The 26,616-nt window shown below is 37.0% G+C and overlaps 1 protein-coding gene across 1 annotated transcript in view; it reads left to right on the plus strand.

Moving 5' to 3' along the window:
- Positions 1 to 26,616, plus strand: part of LOC122749431 (EGF-like and EMI domain-containing protein 1) — an 808,768-nt gene that overhangs the window by 651,397 nt on the left and 130,755 nt on the right. The window contains exons 14-16 of the mRNA XM_043995804.1: positions 14,434 to 14,562; positions 16,174 to 16,302; positions 18,815 to 18,949. Coding sequence (XP_043851739.1) covers positions 14,434 to 14,562; positions 16,174 to 16,302; positions 18,815 to 18,949 — 393 coding nt within the window. The remainder of the gene's footprint in view (positions 1 to 14,433; positions 14,563 to 16,173; positions 16,303 to 18,814; positions 18,950 to 26,616) is intronic.

Raw genomic sequence — 26,616 nt, forward strand, 5'->3', positions numbered from 1 at the left:
AGTTGTAAAATAATGTTTTAAATAATGTCTCAATAATTTGAAAAATTTTATATTTATAAGGACTATGTCAATATAGAAAAAATATACTGACCAAATTACTTGACAAATTTAGTGATATTTTAATCATATATATATATATATATATATATTTGAGGCAATTGGGGTTAAGCGACTTTCCCAGGGTCACACAGCTAGTAAGTGTTAAGTGTCTGAGGCTGGATTTGAACTCAGGTACTCCTGACTCCAGGGTCGGTGCTCTATCCACTGCACCACCTAGCTGCCCCCATATATAATTTTATAATGACATACTTTGTAGAATTAGAGAAAATAATAATTACATCAATTTGGAATACAAGACAAAAAGCATTGAGATATATTTTTTTAAATAGGAAGGAGGAGAACTTGTTGCCTCAAAGGATACTGAATATGATTAACCATCATCATTAACAGGTACCAGATGAAAAATAGAAGAGTTGATCAGTAGCATGATAAGTTTAGTTTTGATAAAGGATCTCAATAAAAAAGTCATACCATTAAAAATGAGAGGCTGAGAGCAGGTAGGTGGTACAGTGGATAAAGCACTGTCCCTGGATTCAGAAGGACCTGAGTTCAAATCTAGCCTCAGATACTTGACATTTACTAGCTGTGTGACCCTGGATAAGTCACTTAACCCTCATTGCCCTGTAAATTATTTTTAAAAAAGAAAAAAAAATGGAAGAGGATGAAAGATTATACCTTACACACAATTATGCCTAGTTAAAAGGCTTCCCTCCCTCTGCACAACTATGCAGATTTGATTATTTGTGCAAAGTTTTTACATTTTAAAATTGGACTATTTTATCATTTTATGATTTACAAAATATAAAGATTTTTACACAACTAAAATCAGTGCAGCTAAATCAGAGCAACATCTTTGCATTAAATACCTTCTTTAATATTCTAACAGTTTAAAAAAAAACTATAAAAAATATGGTAGAGTCAAAACTCAAAGCATACAGGTAAAAAAATAAGAACATCCCCCCCTCCAAGGATAGAAATCATCTGAAAAAAATCCACAATCAGTACTAATCAAGTAAATGCAAATTAAATTAACCCAGGGTATCATCTCATGCCCATACAGCCATCAAAGTAGCAAAGATTGTTCATGATGCTAAAATAAATTGGTGTTGAATATATTGAATATATATTGGAAGACTGAAAGGTAAAGATATATTCATTCATTTCTAGTAGAATTGAACCATTGGTTCAACCATTTTGGAGAGCCACTTGGAATTATCCAAGGAGATTACTAAATTTTCTTGCCTTTCAGTCAGGACAATCTATAAGCTTGTTCCCCTTCAGAGAATTTAACTGTCTACCCTGAGCAACTGCTGCCCAGTACAGCAGGAGTTAACTTTGTTTCTAGGTTAAGTAGTACCACTAGGAGACAGCAGAGAGTCAGGGACTGGATTGATGCAACTAGTGAGATACTTGAAACTCTGGGCATGAAAAACTAGGGTCAATTAGTGGAACAAAGTAAAGGTATATTTTGTCTAAAATAGAAGATAGTGGAGTTACAGAATCTAGAAGTAAGCATCAAGGTCAACAACCCAGGCTAATGATGAAATGAGGAGATTTTTAGCAGGAAAAAAAAAATAAGTGGTTGAAGAAGGAGCTAGGCAAGTTAGCCAGAACACTCATGAATCTTTGATCTCTTTCTAATCTGAATCCAGGACAAGAAGTAATTTGCTGGATGGCTCAAAGTGGTTCTGTCTGTCTCAAGAGCAGAGCCAGATGGCTATTACCCTCAAAAATCTTCAAAAGTATTGTTCTATTTCCTTTGAATCAATGAAATTAGCAAAAAATTGTTGGCTTGGTTTAAAAGACCATTAAATGAGGGACAAAATTTTAGGGACAAGGGTTTTGTCATACACCAAGAAGAAGAGACTGGGTTACTTTAGGTTATTGTATGAGGGTGATATTGCAGTAAGCAGGACACTCTACATATGGAGAAGAGCTAGTGCAAAAGGCATATTGTTGAGATATGGAATATGATGTGTGAAGAACAATAAGAAGACTGGACCAAAAAGTTCAATAATTGGAATAATGTGTATAAAGAGAAATATAAGGAGAATGCTGTATATGAAGAGAGAATTCCCCAGTTTGTAGAGAGTTGTATATGGAAATACTAAGCAGCCTTGGAGAAAAGCAAAATGACAATGCATAGATGATTTTAGGAAATAGTGGTGGGGCATATGGTAAGGTTTGGTGGTCCTCCACCTTGTTTGAAGGATAGAGTTGGTGACTCACACCTCATTCAATGAATGTAAGCAATCATATTGCCTTTTCCTAATAGCTTCTCCATGGTATTTGGTGGGGGATGCAATTCGGCAAGTGCAGGGTCGGGGGGGGGTGACCCCTGTGAAATGTCACTGATTACTTTGAAGAGAATAATTTCAATTCAGCAATATGGTCAGAAGGAAAATTTCAACAGTGAGTGAAGAAATTAATTGTAGAACAAATTACTATAGTTTTTTCTTCAAAGTTTGTATGCAAACAAGAGGTCATAAGATATAATTTTAAGCTTAACAGAGTAGCAGGGAGAGTATGTTTTCTTACATTTAAGAGAAATTTGTATAGATAAAGATATAGGTATAGGTATGTATATATATATGTGTGTGTGTGTGTGTGTGTATATATATATATACATATATATAAAGAGAGTGTGTGTATATATATATAGAGAGAGAGAGAGTGTGTGTATATATATATATACATATATATATATATATATATATATATATAAAGAGAGAGAGAGAGAGAGAGAGAAAGAAAGAGAGAGAGATCAGGTTGTTTCATCAGCTAGAGGACAGAAATGCCTCTTTTCTTCTGCCTAAAAATAAGGATGAAATTATTTAAATACCAAACAATGAACTCCAGTGTATGGAAGTAGTTGAGAGACATGTAGGCCCCAAGAGAGGGTCTTTTTCCCCTTAAAGACATATCCATACAATCTGAACATCAGGAAAATTAAAATGATTTTGCAATGATGCCATCTAATAAAAGGGTCCTGTTGCCAACCATCCTACAATTTACCTGGTCGTTGATTTTATGAACAACAGACATGCCCCCCCATCCCCCATTTTTGTTCTCTTTTCAGATATTGATGAGTGTGAGAGTGGGCAAGCCTGTTGTTCCCAGTTCTGCATCAACTATTTGGGAGGCTACGAATGTGATTGTAAGACAGGATTTCAGCTCAGTCCGGATGGGTGTGGATGTGATGGTAAATACCTGAGATTTGTCTTCAAGGGATTTTCTCTAAGAAGTGTAATGCACATAAGTAATAGTGGGTATTTGGAGAGGGGAAGGAATACATCTTGTTCAGTAACCCATAATCCCTTTCACTTGATTTGATGACAGAAACATTGGCAAAATGGAGGCAAAGAAGTCTGGTTGATGTGATGCAAGAGGTCACAGCTTATAGAAATCACCAGTATGAGCTAGACTGGTGATTAGATATTTGGCACCAGAAGTCATTTATCAATATACTCTTCAATTATTCAAAAGTCATATTATACCATTGACTGCCTCAAGTGAGGAAGCACCATGGCAACAGAGACAGAGGGCTGTATCATGGTTACAGTCAAGTCCATAATACCTAGATGTAAATCCCATGTCTGATATTAGCTTTCTGAGCCTGGATTTTCTCATTCGAGAAATGGTATAAAAATACTAATTGTAAATATCTCATAGGGCTATAGTTTTTTCCCCCTTTTTGGTGAAGCTCAACAATATTGTATGTTAAGTGCTTTGAAAACCTTAAAGAGCTATGGAAATGATAGTTATTTTTATGGCAGAAAGAGCACTGAATTTGGCGGAGAAGAAAAATGGAATTGAAATCTCAATACTGACCATCAAAGCCCATCTGGCCTTGAGCAAATCATTTAATCCTTCTTATTCTCAATTCTCACATCTGCAAAATGGGCAGAATAATATCTGGACTACCTATATCCTGAGGCTATTGCAAGGTGAAGGATGCCACATAAACTAGACAAAAATTATAAAACTGTGAGCAGTTATTATAATGGCCCATAACATAAGCCTGGAGCATTGGTTCACAATGATTCACTCATACCCCACCCTTCTTCCTTTTTTTGTCATATTCCATATTTAAATGACTAATGCCTTTTAAAGAAATGCTGGCTTTATAGCTTTCTAATGAGTATTTGGTAAAAATAACTCATTTTGCTCTTTATATGATGTTGAAATTGTATCTGAAGAGAACATTTTAAATGAGTTTGAATGAGTAGAGCAAAGTTAATTGAGTTTTCTTTAATTTCAAAATCTATACCTTATGTAAGTCATTGTTGTGGGATTGTTGTTGCCTTTTTAATTTGTGAAAGCTTGCATTAAAGACAATGGTGTTTTTCATCTTTTGGTTATTATTGCTATTATTTTGACTCATAAAAGTTTTCTTGAAATTGAAATAACGATTAGATGATCTACATCTGTACCAATAACAGTTAAAATTATATTAAAGCCCCAAATGCTGCAGAGAAAATAGCTTTTCTTTATTCAGTGTAATGAATTCCTAAATTCTTTTGGTACTAAGATTCTCTGCTTTATATAACGGAGCTGTCCAGTCTCCAAACCCCAGAAAAAGCAAGGGATATAAAAGAATACACTTTTTTGTTTTGAAAGGCGCACGTTCTAAATGTGGTACCGTATATTAGCATTGACCAAATTCCAACCAAACACTGAGTCCAGTGAATTAGGGGCTTAAAAATCTGAATTTCATGGACCATCTGTTCATCAGGCAGATGAGCCAAAGGAAAGATTACATAGCCATGCGTGTACACACTGGTGTACATATACCATAATTGGGAATGTTTCAGTTCTCTGAGGACCTTCTTAAAGGATTAGCCTCATGTCCCCATCTAAGCTACTCCTTGCATAGGTGACAGACTTCCCCAAAGTCCCAGCTCAGAATTTTACACTGATTTCATTACTCATTAAAAGAATTCAACTTTGCCAGGAAACCTTTGGTTATCTTACCCATAGGCTCCTTAAAGGCATATACCAATCAGATGTGTGATTTCAAGATATCCAGGCAAAATTTCTGACCCAATTAATCAAAAAAATCTTTCCTAATGATATGATTTTTCCTTTGGGAGACTATAAGGAAATATTGGCATCCCTTGGTGTACCTCCTTCTTAATTTCAGAATCCCTCTCTTGATCTGACCTAGAGAAATTGTGCTGCCTACGTAACAGAAAAGTTTTATCTGGAGAATAATAGCCTGACTCCTGGATAGCCCATAGATCTTACAGGCTGAATGGTCTTATATTGAGATAGACAAAGGGACCTGGAGCCACTAACCAGTCTTAAAAGTAACATCCCAGATACCTTTGAGTACATTGGCCACAGGAGCTGAGAGAGTTCCTTTAGAATCAGGCACTCTACTGTTGGTTATTCATCAGTTACCCTAGTTACTTCTGTCTTGGTGCTTTCTCTGCCAAAAGGGACCCAGATCAACAGGCCTGCACCACAGCAAGATCATGCAATTTATTTCTTTTGAGTCTCTCATGATTCTTTAATCAATGAAAGATTTATGGATTAAGAGTCTCGATCTGATTTCATTTGTGTGGGGAAACTGCTGGTGTGCAAATGCTTTCTCCTCCATGGTGACTGGCATCTCATATATAACTTCTATTCTCAGAGACAAGTTCAATTAGAATATTCAATGGTTTGCCAGTTGTCATAAAGCTAGTTAGTGAGTATTAGAGGAGGGACTTGAATCCAGATCTTAACAACTTCAAGGCAATGATAACAGCAACAAGAAAATCCAAGGAAATAAATCTGCAACTTAAAATGCTATGTCCTGCAATGCTTATCCTAATTAACTGTTCAATTTAACATTCTGCACAGCGTCTCACAGACTGGGACATTTTTGTAGAATGCATATTATAAACCTTCTTCATCTGAGCTAACAGTTAGTTCTGAGATTCCAGGAAGGTTTTCTCCCCATGAGAACAATGGATTTGCAAAGTTGCTAAAGGTAGATTTATCAGTCTGTACTGGAGAAAAGTGGGCTGGTCTAGGGACTTGTCTTAGCTTGACCTTGTGCCAGAGTACCATCTGTAAAGTGGAACAATGAACATGGTCAAGCCTTTCAATCCAGAAGCTCTGTTTCCTATGTCAACACCCAAGAGAATACCTTGTGTTCTCTCTCATTCTTAGATGTGGATGAGTGTCTGGAGGACAGTACCGACTGTGACCAGCTCTGTATTAATTCTTTGGGATCATATGAGTGTCTCTGTGAGGAAGGTTATCAAACTGATAGTAACAGAAAAACTTGCATCCGTAAGTTACTATGAGGGAATTTCCTTTTGTAAAATCACATTTCGACTATTTTGAATGTTTCTCCTTTCTAGGGGACTGGGGGAAAGTGCAATTTCCTTTTCTCAATCCATCCTTCAAACCTTTCTTTTTTTTTCTAAACTGAAACTATTTCTCCTCCCTTTGTCTTCTTTCTATAGCAGTTTTACCTTTGTGTTCATGGCTTCTAACCTTTCTTTGTCATTGTCTATTTGAATTGGCTTTGCTCAAAGAATTTTCCCTTTTCACTACCCCCTGCTTGTGTGTATAGTTCAGATTCCTCATTTCTCTCATCCATTCTTTTTTTTCCTCATCCATTTTCGCCCAACTCTACCCACATAGACAGTTGGCTACCCCCCATCATTCACCTTCCCTCATCCCTACCAAGATTGTAAATGCTCAGTCATTTTCCTCTTTGGTTTTAGCCTTGGATGATGATGAAGTAGAGGAGGAAGAAGAGGAACTGGAAGTTGTGAGGTTCCCAGATCTTCCCTTCAGGAGACCTCCTCAACTGCTTAATTATGCTGTTGCCCCAAATCCCAATCATGAAGATGAAGATGAACTAGAAGAAAGAAATATTCGAGGAGAATTCACTGTTTTACACAAAGTGGGTGAGTGAAAAAATCCACTCAGGTTCTTTATTTTCTTTTTTCTTTTTTCTTCCTTTCTTTCTTTCTTTCTTTCTTTCTTTCTTTCTTTCTTTCTTTCTTTCTTTCTTTCTTTCTCTCTCTCTTTCTTCCTCTCTTTCTTTCTTTCTCTCTTTCTTTCTTTCTTTCTTTCTTTCTTTCTTTCTTTCTTTCTTTCTTTCTTTCTTTCTTTCTTTCTTTCTTTCAAAATTAATTTAGGGTCACTGGGCAAAAAGGCCAGAGTAATGAATTTCCTTAATCCTCTGGATACACCTAAAACTTTAAAAATAAATTAGGTGCCACAGATAAAGTAACTAAAGCCAAATCTACAAAAGAAAAAAAAGAAAAAAAAACCATGACCCTTAAAAAATATGAAATAAAAATATCAATCAATCAATGAGCTATGAGTGCCTACTATATGGCAGGCACTCTGCTAAGTGATGGGGATACATAAAAGGCAAAAGACAGTCTCTGCTTTCAAGGACCACACAGTCTACTATCATATAATTCAAATACTTAGAGCTCTCACATCTCCTACCACAAACCCTATACTACTCTGTCTCCCACACATGCATGCTCGCCTACACATGCACATGTGTGTGTATACACATACAAACGTACATTATATTTGTAGACATATATATACACATATACATATACACACATACACATATTTGATTGGATTGTTCAGTTGCTTCAGGCATGTCTGACTCTTTGTGACCCCATTTAGAATTTTCTTGGGAAAGATATTAGAATCATTGGCATTTCCTTCTCCAGTTCATTTTCCAAATGAGAAACTGAATCAAATAGGATTAAGTGACTTCCCCAGGGTCACAGAGCTAGTAAGTATCTGAGGCTAGATTTGAACTCAGGAACATGTGTCTTCCTGACTTTAGGCCTGGCACTTTATCTATTATGCCACCTGGCTTATTCATGCATATATATGAGTATGTAAGTATGCATATGTTTATGCATTTTCCAAATACCCCATATCACTAATTCTTACATGATTCCATTTTATTTAAATGTCTTGAATGTAATTTAGAGTTTCAGAAGCACTTGTTCTGCTATATAATAAACCTTTGAGGTTAATGGATGGCCTAGAATCAGAGGAGAAGATAAATCCATTGGAATGTAAACTCCTTGAGACCAGGGATTTTATTTTTCATCTCTTTGTATCCCTGGAGCTTGGCACTGTGCCTGGAAGATAATAAGAGCCTAATAAATACTTGTTGACTAACAGAGAGACATTTGGGTTTCACCCACATGGAGAGGAATATTTCAGTGGAATGTATATCCTGAAGGGAAAGTGAGGTTTTCTTTTAGACTTTGCCTTTCTCCTGCATAGCATAGTTCTTGATTTAGGGGAGGCACTTAAAAATACTTGTTGGTTGCTTGGTGGGTTGATGTTTTAGCTTTTTGGGTGGTAGACTCATGAGCTCGTTAACCTGATTTTTATCATTCCAGTATGCTTAGATGACACTTTTGGACATGACTGCAGTTTGATGTGTGAGGACTGTGTGAACGGAGGCAAGTGCAATGAGGAAAAGAGCCGCTGTCTCTGCCCAGCTGGCTGGGGTGGCATCCTCTGTAATGAAAGTAAGTATACAACACCTACACAAAGTGAGGGGGGTAGGGGAGCATCACTAAATGTATTAAAGATGCTGTGTTTAGAATACAGATACAAAGATGAAAAGGGAAATTGTCCTTTCCTTCAAGGAACTTGGAAAAAGTCCAAGTTCTGGAGTCAGACAGCCTCAATTTGGATCCTGGCTGCTGCACTTACTATCTATGTGACTTGGACTGGTCACTTAACATCTCTGAGCCTCAGTTTCCCTATCTGTAAGATGAGAGTGTTAGACCAGATGATCTCTCAAGTCCTCTCCAGCTCTCTATTTATGATATAATAAATTTACCAGGGAGATGAGCAATAAAAATATACAAAGTTTTAACCTAATATTAGAAAGAGGGTTTCTTGTTATGGTTTGTTTGTTTGTTTCACTATTCCTTGGGAAAGTTGATAGCAAATTAGATCATGTTTTTCTTCAAGTGTCCTATTTATTCATCAGTTATAAAAGCTATTAACGGGTCCCTGTATTCCAGAAGCTTTAAAAATTCCTTCCACTTAAATGCTGGTATTAGTTCCTGGCAAGATACCCCACTTCAAAAAGGAAACAAAACTTTATTCTTCAAATAAAATTAAATGAAGTTCAATATATACATATACATAAAATAGCACTGTGTTTCTTTCTTGACATAATTTCATCATAAGAAACCATCCAGGATAAAATAATGAAGACTAAACAAAACAAAAACAAAACAACCCTAGTTCTTTGAGTATAAACAAAAATGTATTTAAAGAAATTAAATGGGCCAGATATAAAATGAGTGTAATAATAACAGCCACCTCACTTATTTCTTATGAGGATCAATGAAATAATATTGTAAATATTGGCGTAGTTTCTAGAATATAGTATGCATTTAATAAATGCTTCTCCCTCCCTTCTCTTCAACAGATGGGAGCAATGAAATCTAAAGGATATTTTTACTGCTTTATTTAAAGGGCTACTCATGCATTCTGAGCTACAAATTACAGATTATAATAGGTTATTATAAAACAGATTATCAGTGCTTAGTTTTAGCCTCCAGAATGCGGGGACAGAGAGTAGATTTCTTGTCTCAAATTTTAAATGTAGTGAAAAAAATCAACTACTAGAGGCACTGTAGCATGAAGGAAGCAAACAGTCATTTATTGAGTACCTATTTGTGCCAGGCAAAAATACAATCCTATGATGATTATTCCCATGTTAAAGACCAGGTAACTGAGGCAAACAATGATCGAGTGACTTTCCCAGGGTCACATAGTTAATAAGAGTCTGAGATTGAGTTTGAATTCAGAACTTTGTCCATTGGTTAATGAAGAGCCAGCTTTGAAATCAGGAAGACCTGGGTCCAAGTCCTATTTCTTACATCATCGGGTTTCGTGACCCTAGAAAGGTCACCTTTCTCTTAGTCTCCCAAGCACCTCTTCAAGGCTGTGAATTAAAAATTGTTACCCTATAGAGAAGGAGCAAACAGGGCATTTTCTAGCTAAGGGACCATGGGTTTACATATGCAACAATTTTTGTACATGATGTCTGCCCAATTAGATTGAAAGCTCCGTGAGGTTTGTGACTGGTTTTGCTTTTTCTTTATATACCTTTACCAAAGCACAGTGCCTTGTCAAACAGAAAGTGCTTAATAAATGCTTGATGTTTAAATGATAGCAATTGATCTGTAATGATGGAGTGAATTTTCACACCAGGAGTTCCCTAAAGCTAACATGAAAGTCCAAAGCCAAACAGACAAAAACTTGGACAACTGAGTAGGGAAGTGATTTGGCTAAGCTGAAGGTAATATTGTATTTTTGTGTAATCTTCAGTACTCTGATGACCAAATCTAGAAATACTGATATATTGAATTATATACTGTGGAGTTCCTTTAAATGCCATTGTTAAATGAGTCAATTACTCAATAACATTTAATAAACACTTCCCATGTACCAGGCACTGTACTAATTGCCAAAGATACAAAGAAATTTTTTAAAAATAGTCACTGCACTCAAGAATCTTATATTGTAATGGAGAAGACAACATGAGAATAATTAGGTTAATACAAGACCTACACAGAGTAGACTAAAAGCAATCTCAGAGCAGAGAACATACAGGGAAAATGGGGAAAGCATCCAACAGAAGGTGCAATGAGAACTGGATCTTGAAGGAAGATGGAAAAAAAAAAACAAGAGGTAGAAATGATGAGGATGAACATTTTTGGCATGAGGGACAGCCGTTTGCAAACATATAGCAGTGAGAGAGAGAGTTTTGTGTTCAAAGAACACAAAATCTCTACTGTAGAGATTGATCATAGAGTATGTGGTGGTGAATAAACTTTAAGATCCGAAAAGTGGAAAGGGGCCCAGGTTGTGAAAAGCTTTAAATGCCATAAACATTATAATGAAATTATGGTGTTTGAGATAATAGACACCATATCTGAAGATTCTTCACTAAATAAAATATATGTTCAGATCCATAATTGAAATTCCAAATTCCATAAAGTGCAGAGTTAGGAAGGAGAACAAAGTATCTTTCTCAGCTCTGTCACATTGGAATATTTTGCTTTATTATTTTTGTGAGTCCTTGGTCTCACTGGCTAATACTCGTTGGATGGTACACCCTATGCCTATGCAGAGTGTAGCCCCTTTATGTTGTTTTATTAACTCCCTGGGATTTTTGTCAATTTCTTTTGATAGGAGATCCACCCACTGCCCACTGACCTTCCTTTGGGTGCACTCAAATTCCAACTGGGGTCATGAAAAAGACTAACTTGTCACCCCCAAAAGTGAAAACAGGAATATTGGAAAATAGAATTTGAGACAATAAAGACAACTTCTCTTTAGGTTCTGGGCAACAGTGTAAATTCCTCACATACTAACACTAATACTATCACTTTGGAATGAGTGGTTTTTTTTTTTAAATGCATGAACAACATTTTCCTGGACAATGTCTCAGGAAATAACAACAAAAAATAAATGCAATCATTAAATATATTTTTTAAATTTTTCAACTAACAAGCAATTATTCTTTCTCCCTCTTACACTGAAAAATTAGTCAATAAATTTTATTTTTTAAAGAAGATATTCATTGCCACCCTCCCCAGTCTTTTCCCCAATCTTTTCTAATCATTGTTCTAGGGTTCAATTCTTATATAGAAGAGGTATCTGGGTGGTACAGTGGATAGAGTGCTGGGCATAGAATCAGGAAGACGCATCTTTCTGAGTTCAAATCTGGCCTGAGACTTAATAGCTGTGTGGTGGTGGGCAAGTCACTTAACCCTGTTTGCATCACTTTCCTCATCTGTAAGATGAGCCAGAGAAGGAAATAGCAAATCACTCTAAGACCTTTGCCAAGAAAACCTCAAAATGGAATCAGAAAGAGCTATATTCAAATGAAATGACTTAACAATAAAGGAATTGAGGATAAGTAAATTGTTCAACATTACACAACTAAAGTATCAGAGGTGGCATTTGAACCCAGAACTTGATGATGCCAGGTCCAGCACTACCCATGAAACCATGCTCTTTCTTTTTTCCTTTTTTAAAGTTAAGCTTTTCATTTAATGTTTCAAAAACAAATTTAGTCAAACAGACCAAAGCCCATATCATCATCAAACTCTTCAGATTCTTCCTTTTTTGCTTTCTCTTTCTTCTTTTCCTCATCTGGGGCAGCTGTGCTAGCAGGAGCAACACCTCCAGCAGGGGCAGCACCACCAGCTGCTGGGACAGGTCCACCAACTCCTACGTTGCTAGATGAGACTTGCAATGTTTACATGGTTCAGTGCCTTTGCAAATAATCCAGGCATAATGGTTCAACATTTACACCTGCTGCTTTAATGAAGGCATTAATTTTATCCTCCATGACCGTAACCTCATCGTGTTGAAGGATGAGGGCAGAGTAGATGCAAGTGAGCTCAGAGATGGCCATTTCAGGAGATGGATGAGGGGAGACTTGTTTGTAGTCACCGACTGATGTGAGGATTCATCCTAATGCGGCCTTAGCTTCCAAAAGAAGAACCAAACCCTTTGCAGACAACTGAAGAGTCAATGCTGTCTTTCTACATTAGTATAGGAAGGTTTCACTAAGGAGATTAGTATTGAGCAAAATTCTGAAGGATTAACAAAATGTCTTTTGGTATGCAAGGCTGAAGGAGTGAGGGGCATCCGGCACAAAGCAAAATAATTTCTTTGGCACTTAATGAAGCTTCATGGTGAAACGGATAAGTCTTTAGTATGTCAGTCCTATGGATATGATCTGAATTCAACTAATGAAGTTTTTTCTCTTTTGTTTAATAATATGTCTCCATATTTCAGGAATTCTGTGTATTATTCATAGACCTAAAATGGTAGCCTACGAGGTTTTTCAGAAGATAATGTAATTTACCTTCTATGTATTTCATGAATCCCATTGAATTTATCCATATCAAGATGTCTTCTCTCCCTCTTATTTTCCTAGCTTGACATTTTATTCACTCACAATCAAAGTAAAATCTGGCAAGACCGGGGTCAGGTTTGTAACTGTTGGACAATGTTTAGCATGCTTCACGTGCTTATTAAGTATTGATCCATGAAATGTCCCCTTCCCAGTGACATGTCAGATGCTTTAAAATCTATCCCAGTTGTATTTTAATGTTTCATAGGCTTGCTGTGCTTTAGAAATTTTCTGAATTTCTGATGGGAATTGGGATTATTCATCATGCTTAAGTATTTCTATCCCTTTTCTTTATCTCTTACTTTCTAAATTCTGATAGGAAAACCCATTTTAATTGAAAGTATTTGGGTCCAGAGAAAGAATATTATCAATTTTAGAAAAGATTAAAGTAGAAAAAAATATAATAATGATTATAAATGTTTAACTTATTGTTTTATTTTTTCCTCTCTCCCAACTTCTTTCCCTTCCTTCTTTCATGTCTCCATTCCTTAAAATTTCCCCCCTATTATTTTCTCTACCTTCCCTATTCCCATCCTTTATTCCCTCCTTCTTTCCCTACTTTCTTTCCTTCCATCGCATCTTCCCTACCTCTCTCCTTTCTTCTTTATCTCCTTCCTTCCTTCCTTCCTTCCTTCTTTCCTTCCTTCCTTCCTTCCTTCTTTCTTTCCTTATTAGGCAACTATTTAAAAGGTAAGAAAAATGAAATGGAAATGATTTTTCCATGTTACCATGGGGGATAGGAAATAAAAGTGAGAGGTAAAGAATGGTGTATATTATAATTTCACAATTTTTAAAAATATGGCTTTTTAAAAAATTGAATACCCTTTACAGTGGTTAGCAAAGATTAACCCAACATCTGCATTTTTTCAAATGAAGATGAAAATAAAGTTGGGAGTTCTATTTCCAATTTATTTTACATTGGAGTACTAAAACTTCCTATAAACAGTACTGTTTGCTTAACTTCATCAATTTTTGACAATGCCAAAACATTTCTGAACCCTCTTGAGAACCTTCATTTTTTTGGCTGCTAGTTAAAAAATACCTATTTTCCCACTTTCTTTTCATTTTCTGAGTGGTACATGTAGTTTATAGCTCATTAATGTTGCCCAAATCTGTACAGCAAAGACCTTAGAATAATTTTGAAAATTTGGGGTTAAAGTTTATCCAAAAAAGTAACATTTGTATTGGAACCTTATCACCAGCTCTTTCAGCTCTCAGTTTTCATCCAGTTGTAATGACAAGTCCCCCAGGAATAACAATGTCATCCAATATAGGAACCTAACAGTGACATTTTCCAGTTCTACAAGTGACTTGATTCTTTAATTACCTGGTATCATTGTACCAAGATGACAGAAACATTTTCTTCTCCCCTGGTGATACAATGAATGGGCTCCGCCTTTCATTCATCTTCTCCATTTTCTTTACAGCTTGTCCCCCAGGGACCTATGGACAAGAGTGTAACAACATCTGTAAGTGTCAGAATGGAGGTTCCTGTGACCCTGTAACAGGCCAGTGTCTTTGTCCCCCTGGAGTTCATGGCATGATCTGTGAGGATGGTATGGAATCCTGTCTTTAACTGCAGATGATTTCTGTTTGTGCATCTGAACACTCCTAATAGGAAACATACTAATGGATAGCTCACTCAGTATTCGACACAGCCTTTTACATGGCATTAAGGCTCTGTATTTATAAAAATGGTTTAACCCATTTAAATGGTCTGATAGATGATGATGTAATAGGAAGAGTGCTCCAGATGGAGTCAAGAGGACCGAAGCCAGCTCAGACACTTACTGGTTGTTTGGCCATGGACAAATCAAGTCACTTGAAGAGTCTAATATTCAAGGGCTGTATATCATAATGACTGTATGCTGGGATTACAATCAGGAAAATCTAAGTTCAAATATTTCTTCTGGCCTTTAATAAATGGTTACTGATTCAATGATCATAGACCAGAAACTGGGTCCTTAGAACCACAAAGATTTCTTGTATTATATCTCTTTACAGATGAATGAAGTATGGCTCTAAGGAACTATGATGCTATCTGCATCCAGAGAAAGAACTAAAAAAAATAAGTGCAGATATATGTAGATTTGTGGATAATGGTAGCCATCTCTAGAGTCATGGGAGGAGGGAAGGACAAAGAGGGGAAAAAGAAAGTTACATGATAACTTTATTATATATTTAAACATAAGAGATTTGTAGTTTTCATGTACAATCATCTTTTTTTTTATTCTACTAGGTTATGGTTTTATCCAACTACGTTATCCTCCTGTGAAATTTATTTCATAAAATAAAGATACTTTTTAAAAATCAAGTATACCAAGGTTTAAAGTAAACCAGAGAGGAGGGGAGGGGGAGGGGGGAGAGGGGGAGAGATGGAGAGAAGGAGGAGAGAGAGAGAGAGAGAGAGAGAGAGAGAGAGAGAGAGAGAGAGAGAGAGAGAGAGAAAATAATGCCTGTTTTACATAACTCAGGGTTGTGATGCTAAAATTATATTCTGGATGTAATATGCTCTTCAAATGCCCACTATATCACTAATACCCATGTAATCTGGGCAAGTCATTTAGTACCTTTGGGTCCACTCACCTGATCTTGTTCACCAATGAGTCCTAAGTACCAACAGTATCACATTCACTTTAATAGTCATGCACTCCATCAAATACCAAATGAAGAACCAAAGGAACACCAAGGAATAGACAGTGCTTTATGATTTTTAAAGAGTTTGCTATCTCCCTCCTCCAAGCCAGCCCCTTCCTACATATAAGGTGTCATGTGATTAGTCTGGGGTATGATATATGGATTTATTTAATTCATCTCTTGACTCAGAGCCCCCAACAATACACACACACCCCTCTGGACTGATTCTGATTCCCTAATTATCCAGCTCTTTCCATGTATGAATAGCTGTAATTCTACTGGTGCTCCAATCATTCTCCAAAGGCATCTATTAAAAATAAGCATAATGACCCTACCTCATAGATTTGTTTTGAGAAGAGAGCTTTATAAACCTTAAAATATCATGAAGTATGAATTATGAATTTTAGCATCTTTACAATAAAGTAATGAAATATTTAAATGCAGAGACCCACTCCACCCATCTCTATTTTTAAAAAAAATCTATAATTAATTTTGCACATGTTTTCTTTGCATTTCCTCACCCCATCCAGGATGTCCTCAAGGATTCTTTGGAAAGGATTGCAAAAAGAAATGTATGTGTGCCCACAATAGCTATTGCCACAGGATCTATGGGGTTTGTCTATGTGACCCAGGACTCTATGGTCGATTCTGCCATCTGAGTAAGTCACATTCATTTATTTGTCCAATCTCCATGCATAAAATAAGGACTTAGAAAGACAGAAGTATTTAGTTCCACCCCAAAAGGATTTAGTCATTATTTTCTTTTTTAAATAGGCAATATTATTATTTTTTTAGTTTTCAACATTCATTTTTATAAGATATTGAGTTCCAAATTTTTTGCCCTCCCTTTCTTCCTTCCCCCCTCCCCAAGACAGTAAGCAATCTGATATGGTTTATATATGTACAATGCTGTTAAACATATTTCCACATTAGTCATGTTTTGAAAGAAGAATCAGAACAAAAGGGAAAAACCACAAGAAAGAAAAAACAACAAATAACAACAAAAAAAGTGAATTAGTATGCTTCGGTCTGCATTCAGACTCCATAATTTAGTCATTATTTTCTAATAAAGACAAGAAAAATATTGGTGAGATGATCATTTTCTAGCATCCCTTATAACTGTGCATGGAGAATGGAGATGAGGATGCCCTTCCCTCAAGGGAACATTAATACTTACTTGAGCAACAACTAGCTTATGTTCTGTGAACATCTATCTATGATGTCAACATTTGCCTTTGTAGGGAAAATACATGAATGAGTAGAAAAATATGTTTACATAGCTTGTGGATTTTCTTTGTTCAATTTTGTGTCTTGTTTGAGTAGCCAAAATTTTTAGTTAACTCTTTCAAAAATACTTGTCCAGGATGATATAGAGGAGATTCTTCTTTAGGTATGGGTTGGATGAGATGACCACTAAAGTCCTCTCAAAATCAAAGCTTATATGATTCTGTAACTCATAAAAACTCTCCATTTCTGAAATCAAAGCTTATGTGATTCTGTAACTCATAAAAACTCTCCATTTCTGAAAAACGTAGGAAGAGGTAACTGAAAAAAAAAAGATCAGGATATTTATATGTTGTCGTGACATAGAGTTTCCACTAAGAAGTTCAGATGCTTCTTTAAGGTATTAAGGCTTTTGAAGACAAAATTTTAGGGTATTTTCCATAAGAGGGTCCCAGTCAGTCTCTTCTCTTTGCATATTGGCTCCTAATACTAACTTTGTTTGGGTCTCAGGAAAACACGATCTAAATGTTTCAGTCCATTATTTTTAGAAACATTGCTAAGGAACTGGTTCCAGCCTTTAATATCCCATTCTAAAGCTGTCTCCAAGCTGTTGCATATACTAAAAAATCAGCCATTTTTAAGATGTAGAGTTGAACGTGTCCATTAAAAGGCAAATATAAGTAAAGCCAACTCTTGTCTTTCTTTATTTGTCAAAATAATCCTATAATTTGGGATGGTAACACTGTTCCACTATACTCAACCTAAATTCTCTCTCACCTTCCCTGTTCAGAACACAACACCTTGATTTTCCTATAGACCACTGAGTTTCCTTATTTTGTTGGGTATCCATCATTCTTCCAGTTCATGGAGGAAGTCAGAGAATTGAAGAGCAAGTCTGGCTTATAGTCAGAAAGGGGGAAATTTCTATTTAAGGAAGAAAGCAGTGGAAGAAAAAATCCTGGGAGTTAGTGGATTTGAGTATGCCACCTTAATGAATATGGGGGGGAGTGACGATAGCATCTTAACTGTCTCTTTGTGTTATCTCTTCTAATGTTCCTTTCCTTAGTTAGGATAATGAAGTGTTGACTGTACCAACCATTCTATCAGATTGGATTGATATGCCAAGACTCATCTGGGCATAAGACACAATTGCATGGTGCCCTGAGAGTATGACAAAGATCCTCCATTTGTTGAGATTCTCTTGCTTCCTTTTTCCCCCTGCCTGTCTATTAATGAAAGGAAAGTACATTCACATTCATAATACATTATACATACCAAGATATCTTTTGGAAAGAAGATGGAATTACTGTAAGCAGCTACTTTGGGAAAGAACTAAATGCATGTTTACTGAATACAAAGGTGGTACCCTTCCCAATTAGGACTCTCCTGCTGACTTCTATCCCTACAACTCAACAGCAATGGAAAAGCACTGAAGGAAACGCAAGCTCAGTTTACCCAAGATGTGGCCAAGATAATGTTCCCATCCCAAAGAATGCCTTTTTGAGATCCACAGTATGTAAAATCACTTTGGATGACTGTATAATGAAAGGGAACTCAAACAATGGCTATTCTTCCCACTGAAGCTTGTCCATCATCTCCACACTGCTATGGAATGAATATGGCCCCACGCTTTTCCCAGGATGCCCTTAAAGAATTCTAACCGTAGGCACCCGTTGAGCACGCTGAGCTGGAATTGCAATCCCAGTCGCACTAAAGCTTTTTAAGTAGTTCAGGCTTCACTGTTCACATCAGGTTGCCAAAAAGAAAATGAATTGCCTGATTTGAAAAGACATTTGTTTCCCTATTTTTTTTGGCAGATAGGATGATCCCCTTGTTTCCCTCCCCCCCTATAATCAGGCACTGCAGAGCGTCAGGCCTGTGTGCTAACAATTTAAACTAGGGAAAGCTGAGTTTGCAGGTGACCAATTTGCTTCAATCTGCTTGCAGCCTGTCCCAAGGGAGCCTATGGAGCTGGCTGCTCTTCTGAATGTCAGTGTGTGGAGGAGAACACCCTAGAATGCAATGCCAAAAATGGTTCATGCACCTGCAAATCTGGTTACCAAGGCAACAGATGCCAGGAAGGTATAATCCAATGACCACTTCCTTTCTTTCTATTATTAACGATGCTTTCCATTTTGTCAAACACTCCATGGTCACTTATTAGTTAATACTCTAGTGGTCTCAGGAGGTGAGTCCACAACATTAATCCCCCATGTGCAGGTGAGGAAATGAGACATGGAGCAATGGACTAATTACCCTCATCTTCACAGTCTCTGGTAGTGCTAGGTAAACCTTAGCAATGCAAGAAAGATCCCATTTCAGGGTATCTCACACTAAGAAGATTAAGGTGAACCAATCACTCCATTGTGTACTAAGCAGTTAAGAGAGCCCTCAGCTGGTTATCATCCAGGCTCTAAAAGACTATTTCTCTAATGGAAAGAATATCCATTCCAGTAGATAGAGGTCATAGACTCCTAACCAGAGAAGGAGAATAAGGTTTTACAAACTGGTTAGGGTAATTGTTCTTCCTGAAGCATGGATTTAATACATAAATTCATTGTGGTTAAAGCACATAGAGAATACTGGACAGAGAACTGGTCAAAATGATCTAAGGTCACATGAAGGCTTGAGGACAACAGAATTTCATTTTAAATTTGGGTCTTAGAAAGTCAGAACATCTAAGTTTGAATTTGTAATCAGTTCATCCTGACCTCATTGACTGTCCAAGTCACTTACTTAACCTCGATCCTCCATAAGATGAAGAAATCTGGCCCAATTATCTCTAATGCCTTTACATGAGTGAGAGCTATCCCTTTGTACATGGAAGACATGATCCAGCCTGCATTAGAAGTTGGGGTTTAATTATATCTCTAGTATATTAGAGATATGGATAGGTAATAGATATGTGGTTTCATTGGCAGGGGCAACTCCATTTTCCAAGAAGACTAATAACTTCTTTTCAATTTACATTCTTAGAAATATATCTGGGACACTATGAGGTTAAATGACCTGCCCAATAATCACACAGCCACATAGTCAGAGGCAAGACTTGAACCTGAGCATTTCTATAATGTTGTGTAATAAAGGACTTTAAAAGGGGAATTTATAAAACCAAAAGATGACTGCTTGAGAGCTGGAAGGGACCTCAGAAACCATGTACCCCAAACCCCTCATTTTACAAAATAGGAAACTGAGCCCCAGGCAGGTTAAATAACTTGCCTGGGGTGACATGGGTAATGAATAGTAGATTTGGGTTTTACAATCAGGTTCTTTGGCTCCGAATCTTGCATACTTACAACTGTGCCAAAATCATTGCCTTTTATGTGGCAGCAAGGTAGCACCCTAGTACAGAAAACACTGGGCCTGGAGTCGAGAAAACCTGAGTTCAAATCTGGCCTCAAATACTTACTAACCTCTGCTTGCTTCAGTTTTCCCATCTATACAACAAGGATAATGATAGCACCTAACCTCCCAGTGTTGTTATAAGAATCAAAGAAGATGGGCAGCTAGGTGGTGCAGTGGATAGAGCACCAGCTTTGGAGTCAGGAGGACCTGAGTTCAAATCTGCCCTCAGACACTTAATACTTACTAGCTGTGTGACCCTGGGCAAGTCACTTAACCCCAATTTTCTCACCAAAAAAAAAAAAAAGAATCAAACAAAATAATAATTGCAAATTGTTTAGCATGGTGCTTCACACATAGTTCATATGATATGAATGTTAACTGTTGTCTTTATTAGTAATTATTCTTATTTACTGGCGCTAAAATTTTCAAACCTGAGATAACCAGAGGTATCTTTTAGGAGACAAATGGGGAATAGGAAGTGTATTTCTACCTTAAGGCCTATTTCTATTCTGTGGGCTCATTTCGGAAAGCTGCCTTGAGTGCCTTTATATTACTCATGCCTCTCTTAAAATAGCTTAGCCTTTGGTTGAATTCCACAGAATGCCCACCAAATTCCTATGGTCCTGGCTGCAAATTGCCGTGTGACTGCTCTGACTTGCCCTGTGATCATACAACAGGAGAATGCCAGCAGCAATGCCCACCAGGGTTCCATGGAGACAAGTGTCATTTAGGTAAGTCATAATTGATAGAACCCTTGAAGAAACGGGTTCAAATCCCACCTCAGACCTATAGGCTGTGTAACCCTAGGAAAATCATTTAATCCATCTGAGCCTCCATGTCTTTCTCAATAAAAATGTGGATAATAGCCCCTACTTCAAATGAGATTATGTAGATAAAGTGCTTTGCAAACCTTTAAAGGCTCTATAAATTTAAAGTATGGTTATTAGTTATGAAACCTTATAGTGTATAAGTATATATGGTATAGAATACAAAGAGCTGATATGGTAATCAAGTACTATCTCTAACACACAGTCTCTAACATACACTGGTTGATTGACTTTGGGCAAATCACTTCATTTCTCAATGCCCCCAGGCAACTCCCTCCACAATATGCCTCTGTGTACATTCCATGCACACACACACACACACACACACACACACACACACACATTTATGTATATATTACTTGGTAGCTGAAATTTATCTATTTTTTTCAAGGAGACAAGGAAAGCAAGGTCAGGGAAGAGAAGTAAGAAAAATGAAGTTCTTAACAGTTAGAACCTGCATTTGCTGTGAGACCCTGGACCAATGACTTAACCTTCTAATGCTAGGAATTGGTTCCTAGGCATCAGAGAGTGTTTTCCCAGTGGTGAAATCATATTTTGGAAGAAAAGGGATAGGAGGTAGAAACCATACCCCTAGGTAAATATAATTTATTCTGATAACATTTCCTTAAAATAGCTGCTGAATAAACAAGACTGGGAGCTACCTCTACTATTCCCACTGTGATGGAAAAGAAGTTGAAGGTCTATGTAAATCAGCCAAGTAGAGAGGTCACTGTAATCTCTGGAAAACATATTATTTTTCAATCAGATAACTTTGCCCAATTCTGATATTTTTGTCTAACCACAAAATGAAATTATGAATAAGACTGGCACTAGTGAATGAGTCAGCCATGATTGGCAGCTGAAATCAAGGAGAAAAGGGCTATGGAGAAGTTTTCACCTGATGAAAACCAGGTCTCTTTGTTTTCTTGGGGGTTATATATATATTTATTTTTTAAGATACACACACACACACACACACACACACACACACACAAACATATTGTTCCAAACCTCAGAGATACCTCTAAAAATCTGAAGATGGGAACCAGTGTCTTTCCCTCTCATGTATTGTTAATTAAAGATCTCAAATTGTTTCAGGGACACTAATGAACCAGAGCTTTCCATCAGCACCACTCAGGTTGGTAAGCACTGTTACAAATTACTTTGAACAGCAGAATATCCTGTTTCCTCCTCCAATCTATTAGATGACAAAAAAACAATCAATGACCTGGCCTTGTTTTCTACAGCGTGCAGCCTAGGATATTTTGGGCTGACTGTAATCAGAGCTGTGGCTGTGGATGGGGCACTTTGTGATCCAGGGACAGTCCAATGTCAACATTAGGATGGCAACACTGGACTTCCCTTAAATGAAGGTGGGCCGCATGCTACTCAGCTTTGTTGTTCTCTGCATTTCTTGTACAGAACTTGAGAACACTTTTTTTGAAAAGCCAGTTAAGTTTTGAAGAGATGCTGAATGGACAGGGCTGGACATAGCAAAATTGTATTTATTCAGAACTATGTACTTTTTTTAATCATAAAAGTATTTTATTGTTTTCTAGTTACATGCAAAGATAGTTTTCAACATTTATTTTCATAGGATTTTTGCTTCCAGATTTTTCTCCCATCCTCCCTTCCCTCCCCATCCCTCAAGATGAAAAGCATTCTAATATAGGTCATAGGTGTATAATCACATTAAAGATATTTCTGTACTAGTCATATTGTGAAAGAAGAAGCAGAACACAAGGTAACAACTTCATAAAAGAGGGAAAAAACAGCCAAGAAGTAGAAAAAGTACGGTTCAATCTGCATTCAGAATCCACAGTTCTTTTTTCTGGATGTGGAGAACATTTTCTATCATGAGTTCTTTGAAATTGCTTTGGATTACTCCACTGCTGAGAAGAGCCAAGTCCATCACAGTTGATCAACACATAATGTTGCTGTTTCTGTGTACAATGTTCTCCTGGTTCTGCTCATCTTGCTCAGCATGAGATCATGTAAGCCCTTTCAGGTTTCTCTGAAATCCTCCTGCTCATTGTTTCTTACGGCACAATAGTATTCCATTACATTCATATAGCACAACTTGTTTAGCCAATTAATGGGCATTCCCTCATTTTCCAATTCTTTGCCACCACAAAGAGAGCTGCTATAAATATTTTTGTACATGTGGGTCCTGTTCCCTCTTCTATGATCTCTTTGGTATACAGACATAGTAATAGTATTAGTGGGTCATAGGGTATGAACAGTCCCATAGCCCTTTGGACATAGCGGAACTATGTACTTCTAAGGCCCATCACTAATGTATTCTGTTGCCTTGAGGCTCCCTTACTGCCATCTCTCTCTACCCAGGAATTGCTTCCATTGGGATACTAATTCAGGTGAAGATTTTGGTGGTAAAAAGAGCAACAAAAAGAATAATAGAAAGAACCAAATTCACTGGTCTCAGTTCCCTCATACATAAAATGATGGGGAGTCTGAACTAGATGGTCATTGAGTTCCTTCTTGTCTCTTCCATTTATAATAGAAAGAAACATCTCGTATAGGATCCCATCATTTCTCTGTCTAAGGCACCTATATTCAATGATCTTATGAGAAATATCACTTTTGTGGTGGCAGTCACTGGGGCCCAAGGACCCCCTGAACTCTCAAAAGAAACAAGGAACAAGAAAACAGTCCATAGCCCCACAACTCTAGAGCCACTTCCCAAATGATGTTTCCTGAGCTTCCATCCCAAATTATATCCCTTTTAAGTTCTTATTCTATTCATGTCCTTCCTGAGATAGCTATCAAAATTGTTTCCATTGGTAGTCTTAAGAAGCCAGTTTTTAAAAAGGTATTTTCAGCAAAAAAATATCAGTTCCTGTGTCTGTTTTTCCAAAGTAACAAGATATAGTAGCATGTTGATTTCTACAGGGAATTTGGAAGGAAAAAGTTAGAAATCCTTAGAGATTGCAAAATGTTTTCCTTCTCTCCTCAGATTTCAACATGCTGAAATACACAGGCATTTATGGTGTTATATAAACATATATACCTATTAACATATATTATTTTACTTGTTACTATATATATATATATATATATGCATATATGTGTGCACGTTTATGTTCCAACTCCTTCAAGCCATAGCAGAAATCTGTGCTTATCTTGTTATTATAACACAAATTTTCATTCCTTTTACCTTTCCTTTTTATTTCTCAAGACTGCTCCCAAAGGCCTCTGGGGAGCTGACTACCAACTCTCTTGTGGAAACTTTGAAAATGGAGGTCATTTTATAACAAAGAGAAGGGGATTTGTGACTGCCTGACAGGACACACTGGAAAATCCTGTTCTCTACCTAAGTTATCAAAATGGAAAAGCCCACCAAAGAAAGTAAAAAAAGATACCAGCCTTATAGTTGATTAAGAAAAAAAAAATTCATTCTTTTCTGGGTTACTGCTCTGATACGATATGCTAATTAAGTCAAAATAGAAGACACTTAAAAGAACTTTTTAGCCTGAATTTATAGTTCTTTTCAGAAAAAAGTTAAACTAATAAAATATAATGAGCTAAACAAAGAAGTTTCCTAAAATAGTGGAAACAATACATCCATCTTCTTTTTCTGTTAAGACAGTCTGATAAATCAATGGAACTCCTAGCTGGGCACCATCTTGTTGCTGAAAAGCCTTCACTTTAACTCCAAATGCTGGAACATGAGGGGCCTTAGGGCATTTTATAGGGACATATGGACCAACCTCCCCCCACCCAATTAGTGGTTAGACAGCATGGCTGAACAATAAGAGAGCTGGGCTCTGACTCAGAAAGACCTAGGTTTGGGTCCTCCTTCCTCTCAGCCATGGAGACTTCCTGGGAAGTCACTTAACTTCAACAGTGCTCAGGGCCATGCTCCAAGATTATAAGTTATGGAGAAGTCAATGAAGTGCACTGGTAGAGGAAGTTTGCTTATTAGAGCCTAGCTGTCTCAGGAAAGCCACAAGTCAGGCTCCTTCCCATCCCAGTTAATGGTTGCATTTAAATAAAAGCAAAAATCATGGTAGCATAGAAAAGGTATTGTATCTAGATTTAGAAACTTTGTTTAAATATTGCCTCTGACCTTGGATAATTTATAAAACTTAGTGTCAGTTTTCTCATCTATAAAGTGGGGGGATAGCTAGGTGTCTCAGTGGATAGAGCACTGGGCCTGGAGTCAAGAAGACCTGAGTTCAAATATGACCTCAGACACTTACTAGTTGTGTGACTCTGGACAAGTTACTCAACTTCTGTTTGTCTCTTTCCACTGGAAACTAAAATGGCAAACCACTCCGGTATGTTTGCCAGGAAAAATGCATGGATAGTACTGGTCTGCTATGGTCTACAAGGTCATGAAGAGTCAGATACAACTGAATGACTGAACAACAAAAACTACATGGATTTTGGGATCCCTCCAAGTTCTAGAGCTATGAGCCTATAATCACATGAAAAAAATATTTCTTATATGCCTCTCATAGGAAGAGCATTATGTTAGGAGCCAGGTGCTGTGGGAGGGAGGGGAAAGGGGGATTGCAAAGTTTAGATAATTCCATTCAATTCAACAAATATTTGTTAAATGTCTAGGTACTTACATTCTTTGAGAAAATATACATCTATAGAACATCTTTACAATTAAGAAAATACAAAGAATATTGAAAATTACATTTTAAAGAACTCCAAACCAATCTAAGTGGGAAGGAGAGTAGAAGTCAGGAAAGCTCATGCATAGGAGATAGAACCTAAGATAGGTTTTGAAAAAAATATGCCAGTTTATATGAAGCAGCAGAGAAAGCTCTCTTAGAGAGAAAATGGACATAGACAACCCATTGTGCAAACATAGGGAGGTGTAAGATCAAGATGATGAAAAGGTGAAGGTGAAGGTGAAGGAAAAAAAGAGAAAAGGAAAGAGGAGTAAAAGAAAGAAGAGAAGAAACTTCTTTAGTTTTAAGGCTTGTGGAATCTCTTACAGACATTATCTAATTTGTTCCTCATCCCCATGAGGTAAAGAGTATAATCCCCATTTTTCCTGATGAAGAAAATGAAGCCCAAGGAATTTAAATGGCTTTTTTATGGCAACACAGCAGGTGTGCCTTGTATGTACTACAACCAGCAGGTCAGTTTGACTGGAATAAGCAATGAACAAAACTAAGTAATATGAACTATGTACGAAAGGGAGGTGGGAACTAGATTGTGAGTGGGGTTTGCAGGCCAAACTGGATTTTATCCTACTGGTAATACAGCCATAGATGATTTTAATAGACAGGTGACTTGATTAGCTGTATTTTAGGATTAACAATCTGGTAGTTGTGAAGATAGATTGGAAAATGTAGAGACAGATGAGAAATGGGATATCCAATTAGAAGGCTATTGCAGTAGTACAAATAAGAAGTAACATTGGCCTGAAGTAAGCTGGAGGCTGTTTGAGTGTAAAGATATTATAAAGGTAGGCTTAACAAGACTTGGAGACAGATTTTATGTGGGATGGGAGGTGAGGGAACAATTAAAGAAGATTCCAAAAGCATAAGCCTAAAAGACCAATAAGATGGTGGCACCCTCACCAAAGGGGGCTGACTT

Source organism: Dromiciops gliroides, chromosome 3 (genome assembly GCF_019393635.1).
Source record: "Dromiciops gliroides isolate mDroGli1 chromosome 3, mDroGli1.pri, whole genome shotgun sequence".
NCBI classification, from domain to species: domain Eukaryota; kingdom Metazoa; phylum Chordata; class Mammalia; order Microbiotheria; family Microbiotheriidae; genus Dromiciops; species Dromiciops gliroides.